This window comes from Vigna unguiculata, chromosome 3 (assembly GCF_004118075.2).
Source record: "Vigna unguiculata cultivar IT97K-499-35 chromosome 3, ASM411807v1, whole genome shotgun sequence".
NCBI lineage: Eukaryota > Viridiplantae > Streptophyta > Magnoliopsida > Fabales > Fabaceae > Vigna > Vigna unguiculata.
Window position 1 is genome coordinate 52,272,425 of NC_040281.1, and position 8,451 is coordinate 52,280,875.

Here is an 8,451-nt window from a genome sequence, read left to right on the forward strand (position 1 = left end):
TGAAATTGCCAATCCATCACTCAGGCTTGGACTATCAGCAGGAGAAGAATTTATACATTTTAATGCCACTTTCAATAAGTTCATCCTTTCTACACCAGCACCTTGTGAAATAACAAGGACTTGCCAGAAACTCAATCCGTCCGTTCCTCTCTAACCACCTACTTCCCCCATTTAAGCCAGATTGAATTCACTATTTTGAACTACATTTCTTGCCAGCATTCAAAGTGTAGAAAAACATTTTATTACAGTCAAACATATTTCTCAAAGAACTACTATCCCATTCGTCATCAATTGTTTGAGGGATGGAGAATTTACTCTACTTTTTATTGTCATCTTAAAAGAATTGGAGTTGCTATGTTAGTTTAGAGTTACTTTTGAGGAATTTTTTACATTGGTATAATAAATGCACCAACTATTGTTACACGTTTTTAGTAAATGACTTCTTTTTATGACCTTTTAAACCTTAAGTAGCTAAAATGTTATTCAAAAAAGGGACACGATTAAAATGTTGTGTTTTGGCTGTAAATTTTTTTAATAATTATTTTAGTCTTGACTACTTAGTCTATATACTACTGATGTTAAGAAGAAGAAAAGTTAAGCCACTATGCAAATTTGTCAAAACTATCCGTCGGTGTTCATGAATAAAGACTCCACTGACAAGAAGAAACATATTTCCATAATTGGAAGTAATATTTTTAGATAACTATACAAGAGAAAACTGAAATTCTGAACATGTATCTTCAACATAATTTTTTAAAGGTAATGAACTACATAATGTAAAATTCAATGAAAGCTCTAACTAAATATTATATTATAGCTTTTCATGAAATTACTGAGGAATGAGAACTGTAATTTTACAGGCAGAAACAGTGAACATAATCCCTACGTCTTATAATTGAACAAGTAACAATGATGTAATAATGCTTTGATTGGTATTACATGGACCCTTTAAAGGTATGATTGGGATACCATTAAACCCGCTTAAGGATCAGCATGACCAGGAATGTCATCATCACTAGATCCACTGTCTTCTTCACTGATGTCTTCCTCATCTCCACTCTCCTCACCAGCTGTAGAGTTGCTAATGTTTTCCTTCTTAGCATACCGCTCACAATACTCTGTCCCCACAAATAGCAGAGCAATGTTTATACATCTTTTTTCACCATTAAATAGCCCCCCCATTCACCAAAGCATCCTAACTTTACAAATAAATCCCAACATTAAGAAATACATGAAGCAGTCTCGGGTACAAAAAATATCATCGTGTTTAAATAATTTCCAGCCTCTGGTCAAAATATATAGTGATGAACCATTATACGGGTCCGGAGCACAAACACGGTTTTATCACTACAAACCAGAGTCCAGATGTGATTCGCACGGGAGGTTAAGCTATTCAGTCAGAAACCAATTAGTTAGGAAATTTGTATGGAAGATTACACTAAGGGTCCGTTAAGAGCATGCTAATCACAATCGTAGTTGAAATGCAATTGAATTTTGGTTTAGAATCATGATTCTTACCTTTGGATGAAGCAAAAAACAAAAGGTAAGAATTGAATTATAATTCTATTCTAACTAGAATTACACAAATTTAATAAAAAAATTGATCCCCAATTGGCGGTGGCAGTAAAAGGTGATGATGACAACAACGCGGCGAGTAAGCGGTGGTCATGGTGGCAAAAAGTAGTAACAGTGATGAAAATAGTAGTGGTACTAACAGAAATAGGAAACCAATTCCAATGTCCAATTCCCATTCTATGCACAAATCCATGCACCAAACAAACACTGGCAATCAGCAGATAATAGGCATTGCAGTTGGATCACTAAAATAGGGAAACCAATATAACGTGTCTTCAATCATCAGAAAAAGTAGGACAAAACAAACAATTGCTCACCTTTAACTTTCTGGTCATATAACTTTTTATCCTTCATCATTAACGATGCTGCATCGCCATTGAGAGGATCTGAAGCATTTGGATAAAGCAGGAGTTGTGGAAGAAAAACTTCAAAGACATTTAGAAGATCTGAAAAACACAAGAAATCTTGGTCACTTAAAAGAAACAAAAAACATAACAGATTAGCCAGAAAAAGAGAGAGGACATTAATGAAGGAGGATATTCTATATTCATGTTGAATTTTCATTCAGATAACAGAACCTTCACACGATAGATACTTGAAATTTTACTATGAAAGCATATAACTGAATTACCAAACATTGGGCTCCAAGATTGGTTAATGACATCCAAGCATACAGAGCCAGATCTGCAGTTGATGAAATGTGCAAAGCAGAATCAGTCATAATCCACTAGTGCATAAACAATAGCAAGCTGTTTCAGTGACTTGATACTCCTAAGAAATATCTTGTACAAAATCCCAAAACAATGAAACATAAACAGCAGACAGAAATTATTGACATGTATCATGGAACCCAAATATAAAGGTAATAATCCATTGACCCATATTAGTGCAGAAACTACATAGAGCAGGAGAAATATTCACCCAAAAAAATAAAGATTGACTAATAGCATATGAAGTGCTCACAACTCATCGACATTAGGGTGGAATATTTTGTTCACAAAGCCAATAGAAGGGGATTTATATGGGTAAGCATCAGGAAGCTCGACACGAATTTTCCAGACACCACCTTCATAAAGACCTGCAATAATCACGTAAATGTGATAAATCAAGGAACAACCAAATAGCTTAAAGACAAGTAATTGGTCATTGTGCTCACAATCGCATTTAAAGATAAAGAAACCCGTTTCAAGCTAGAAGATGAAGTATGACAAGCAAATATTATGTGGAAAGTTGTGTTGATAGAAATAAAGCAGCTTCTCATCAAACTCTTTTTGTCATCCATTTTTTGTCTTGAGAAAGGAAAAAAAAGGGAAATATTTATTTTTTAAAAATTGAGTGGTAAGTAATTCTTTGTACACATTTACAGTTTCATCAAACAAAAGTGTAGGTTAACCAAAGAATTTTGACAGTACTTTCTTTTGGACCATGAAACTCAACATTGAATTCACTAAGTCCATCGTTTATCGTCTCCACTGTATAATCACTCATCATCCTGAAAAGAAGTAAGGAATATTTGAGAAATATGACTACAAAAAAAAATTGCTGCGAGTAATCAAGCATACATGACCATGTGGATAAAATGCCAAGAGCAATAGTCTTGGAATTTCCGTTCATCCAACAGATATAAGGAACAGTCATCAACATGAATTTACAAATTAATACATGCATACCCTTTCTAATTCTAGACTGATGATAGTATATTAGCATCATTTGACACCATTTGGATAAACTTTTAACAAGTACTTCTAGCAGAAAAAGAAAAACAGAGAGAGAGGAAGAGAAAATGAATGGAATTTCTCTCCTAAGTTAAAATTAACTTCACATATGTCAACTTTTACACAAATGGGGGTATATTTACCTTTTTTCCTCCTACAATTGTTCGTTGGAAAGTTTACTCATACTAGGCTTTTGCGACTTTGTTTTTTTGGGTCCTAATAGAAATGCACATACTTCATAAGCCTCACCAATTATGCAATGCATTTGAAGCATATAAAAGACACTTGATATTGTTGTACAGCACAGGTTACTAAATTAGATGAAGCACATATGCCTTCATTATCAATTTCAACCATGTATTCCATACATAAATGCAGCATATAATTTAAACTTTGTCTACACTCTGTGATCATGTTCCTGTAACCATATCTACCAGTTCATTTGACAACAGCCTATAAGTACCAAGTCGCACCACATAATGCTACAGCATCCTTCAGTGTAACAACTTCTATTTAGGTAACAAAAATATGCATAAATGATAATGCTACCAACATATCATCGTTACTTAGTCAAAGACCTATATTTACTCATTACAGGACCAACAAAGTTGCACTATTTACGCGATGTCAAGAATAACAAGTATCGTATGTTATTAAGACATTTAATTTTTGGGAGGAAGAAAAGGAAAGTAGAGGGAACGGGATCGATTTATAATGAGTTTACTTGACAAAGAACTACATGGTTGCGGTTCAATATAAACCATTTACAAAAAATGTTCCTCTGAAAAATAAAATCATAAAAAAAGCAGTGGTTTAGTTCCCTACCACAGGGAAATAAGATGGTATGACACAAGAAGAGGCACCATGAGGAAAACATAAACTCCCAACAGACCAAGACTAAGTAAGAATGTTCTTTTTCGCTTCTTTTTAATTTCCTCAATTGTTCTTAGTAATTTGCAGATCCCTATTCCCACTAAAAAGGGTGAAGTTTATGTTATGAATACAAATCAGCTTATGCTAAAACGTAATGTGATGGAGAAAATCATAAGCAATTTTTTTCTTTTTAATTTAGATGTTGGATTCTATGCTTGGGATATCATGCTATGATGAATTTGATTGTCACTTCCAGGTGATTTTTCATGACAGAAACAGCCAATTCATAATCCTTCCTTCTATCATGAATGTTAATAAATGGGTAAAACAAATTTCCTATTAAGTATTGCATTTCTAAACTTAACTCCAATGTCTACTTTTTATCACTTAACCCTCTTGTTTGACTGCAACTAAAGCAGTTTTCCAAAATTCACATTAGGCCCCTTCAAATCTGGTTTTCCAGCGTCTTGTTAGCTTCTTGCCGATCAACTAAGAGTTATTTTAACTTGAAAACAAAACTACACGGCTTTAGTGATTAACAAAAACACAAATTATGGTAAGTTAGGAAAGGCCTGTACTTCAACGGATTTGGACAAATTTTAATCCTTTATAAATCTTACAAATTATTATATATAATGGGTGTTTCATTTCAACAAAGTAGTCCAGGTCCTTCTGTGTAATTGAGCTTTAGATTTTAAAGGGGCTTCTCTTTAAGCCAAATAAAACTTACTCAAATCCACCCACATTATGAACGTGGTTTCAAGATAAAATGATACCTCGAGAAAATAACCTACAATGTGCCAAATGTGCTTACTCATCACGTCATACTAACAGTCAAAACAAACTAACCATTATATATTTCAAAGAATTTGACATATACTGCTAGCCACCTACTTAGAGAAAAAATATACAATAAACAATTCAAACAGTTTAAAATAATGTAACCATAAACACTCAATAAAACAGTCCACTTACAATTTCATAACATCCATTTCTCTTCTCTTGCTTGGAGATGACATTTTGATTATACAAATCACTTATTTTAACCTGCTACAGATACAATAAAAAAAGTTTAATATCTGCCAAATGTACATATTTGTTCTCATCTCCACCAAATCAGAAGATACAAAAACAAAACCCAATTTCGATTGCAGTCCATATAAGCTCAATTCATTTGTGTTAAATTTAAAATAGGATAAGGAACTTGATGTATCCCAATATGTTTCTGGTAGTGTCCTACATATCAAACCAAAACATAATTTTGCCAACAAAAGATTCATCATAAGCTGATAAACGATGCAGATAAATGATACAGAGAAGCAGAAAACCCAAGTATAAGAAACTTTGTAATTGTCTTGATGCTGTTGGAGATCTCAAGTTAACTAAAGATAAGGCTAATCTACAATATGTACATAAAGAAGTATGTACATAAATGCAAAAATCAAGATCAAGAAGATCTATATTGATCTATAAAATGAAGCCACATCCGTAAAGAAAAACACCATATATCATACAAAGATAATACTAAACGTGAAGGAGATTATTGAAGATTTTACACCCTATACCATATAAAGATAATACTCAGAGTGAAGGAGGTGTATTCAAGATTCTGGATTATATAAATAGGAATCCTCACCTTGCGGTTCTGTGAGGTTAAACTCACTTCTTAATAGATATTGATCCACAAAAAGAAGCCAAATATGTGAAGAAAGAGACCCTATATCATATGAAGATAGTACAGATTCGAAGAAATTATCTTTTTTAATGAATGTTCAAAATATCATTCGACATCAGAAATTAATTCCATTCACTTACTCTCTTTCGACCTAAAAACTACCTCTCGATTTGGGCCATTCTATAAGAATATAAAATAAAGCAATTAACGTAGTTGACAATTTAGAGATGGTCTTTTAGAAAGAACCAAGAGAGACTTCGAAAAAGAGAGGCTGTATATATGAAGGGAAACAACTTGATTAGGATACATCAATGCGTTTCATTGCATGTCTGATATAGATTTTTAGAGAAATGGTTAGTTTTCAAGTTCTCTATATCACTTGAAAGAATAAGCAATTATTCTTCCTAAAGAAAAGCACAATAGTCATGGATCAAACAGAAAAGGACAAAGTGGACAAGGAAAATTAAACACAAACATAGACATAGTTGTTTAGGTATATACTACACAGCTCTGTTCATCACAGGGCATACATGTAGAACTTTACACTACAGGCAAAGTTACACCAAATTCTTACTCAGTAAAGAGTAATCCTTCAACTACGATGAAGGCAACAAAAAAACCTCTAATTTCAGAAGGACAGGAGAATACTTAAGCTGGTGAAAAATCCCAACCCAATTAGACAACATTACCACCCTTCCAAGTATTGAAGCACAAGGCTACCAGGTCCAAAGGAGAACACCAAGCAACAGTGACTAATGCAAGGGTCTGATGAATGTGCAGGAATAAGCTATACAAAGTGCGTGATACACAATGTGGCACAAGTGCACGCTTCATTTGGCAGGAAGTGCAAATACATGAAAGTCCAAATCTTTTGCAAACGACTGCGTCCATTTCAAAGAAAGGCAAATACCCAAAATTCCTTGTCTTACTTCGATAAACTCCCTAGCCAGCAATTCGGCAACGGAAGGCAAAAATGAGAAAAGGCATATTTGCGTCAATTGAATAAAGCGATACCGACAAAGAAGGTTACAAAAGAAGTATTCTAGATTCCGGTAGAAAGATCTATGGCTGACCCATTTAACCAAAGATAGAGGAAAAACAATGCGTGAACTGCTATTGCTAAGCATGCTTGAATTAGTGCAAAATCAAAGGGAAGAGAGGATAAGAGAGGAAAAGCTGATTGGCATAAAAGAAGTGAAACTATAATTTGGGGGAAATGATGGCTTGCCTGAAACCCTTGTAGCGTTTTGGTGATGGCGTTGTGATCAGAGAGTAATTGAAAAGAAGAGAATTGAGAAAGGAAATGAGGAGGAACACATATATAGGGAGTGGGTGGGTGTGAGGGAGATAGAATGTCGACGTGGCACATAACACGTGTTATATGAAGGTTCGGCAATGTGGCAATTATGTTTCACCATTTTTCTAGTAAGTGCAATTCCTATTAATTACCTAGCTAATTCCAATTTATTACTCTAGGAGCTACAATCACCACTTCAACTGCATTTATTATTAATTTAACATGCTATGCTCAATTTTTCTAACTATGTTACTCTCATTTTTATTCATATATAACTCTCGTCTTGTTGGAAATCACAAATTTTCGTAAAAGTAGATTTTATTTATGACTTTTATTCATGTCCTTAATTAATAATAAATAATGTATTAAATAGTATAATCATTATTTTTCTATTATATATATATATATGACAGGTGAAAAGATATTAATTTTAATAAATATTTATTCTAATTTAAATGTGAATTTTTAAGTATATTTCAACCACCTTATAATGAGAAAACTTAAACTAAAAATCGAGTTTTTTTTTTATAACATTTAAATTCATTAGTAAATATTTTTTAAACATATATATAGTTATAAAATATGTTAGGAATCTAAGTGTGAGTCTAGGTTTCATGTTGAGTAAATATAAGAAAATAGAGCACCATATAAGAACAAAGACCTCAAACTCATTGTTTTAAGGTTTTGAGTTGAGAGTGCTGTCGATATCTTATATGGTTGAACTCAGGTCTCATTAGCATTGTATCTCTCCAATAAACATTCTCCCTCCTTAAACCTAACAAGTCGTATCAGAGTCGATGTCTAGTCTTGGTGACCGGCTAAGACGAATACAATAAGAGAGTGGAGCACTATAAAAGGTTTGAATTGAGAGTAGTGTCAATGTCTTATGTTTTATATGATTGAGCTCATATCTCACTAGTATCGCATCTTCCCATTAAACCCCCTCTCTCTTTAGACCTAACAAAATAAAAAAATAATGTTTTCATAAATATTATAAGTTTTGATGCACAATGGATGGATAAAATGAACTAAATTTAACTCAACTATGAAAAATTATATTGAATAGAAATGTAGTTTGAAGAAACTAAACTAATGACAAATAATTTGTGTAAACTAAAATGAATTGTTTTTAGGGTGATTGTACAACTCCCAATGGTTTTATAAGTAGTAATGTTTTACATAGATATGTCTAATAAAGCTAAGTATTTATAAATAGTTAGTTAATAAAACATGTACTCTATAAATTATTAAAATTAAAAAGTTTAAATTTATTAAATGTGGCAGTTTTAGTAAAAAAGAAGAAGCATAATTTCACA

General features: G+C 32.9%; 1 protein-coding gene across 3 annotated transcripts; it reads right to left on the minus strand.

Moving 5' to 3' along the window:
• Window positions 1-654: 654 nt before the first annotated feature.
• On the minus strand, window positions 655-7,132 carry LOC114178123 (ubiquitin-conjugating enzyme E2-23 kDa-like). Of its 3 annotated transcripts, none has more exons than XM_028063848.1 (7): window positions 7,067-7,132; window positions 5,139-5,210; window positions 2,988-3,067; window positions 2,539-2,653; window positions 2,207-2,259; window positions 1,893-2,021; window positions 655-1,118 (listed from the first exon to the last, which is right to left on the minus strand). In XM_028063848.1, exons 2-7 carry the CDS (start codon window positions 5,180-5,182, stop codon window positions 982-984), a joined length of 558 nt encoding a protein of 185 aa, XP_027919649.1. In that variant the 5' UTR covers window positions 5,183-5,210; window positions 7,067-7,132; the 3' UTR covers window positions 655-981. The 3 variants fall into 3 exon arrangements, with proteins under 3 accessions (XP_027919649.1, XP_027919650.1, XP_027919651.1); XM_028063849.1 differs by having other exon boundaries at window positions 5,139-5,213; window positions 7,067-7,121; XM_028063850.1 differs by lacking the exon at window positions 7,067-7,132 and adding an exon at window positions 3,434-3,506.
• Window positions 7,133-8,451: the final 1,319 nt, after the last annotated feature.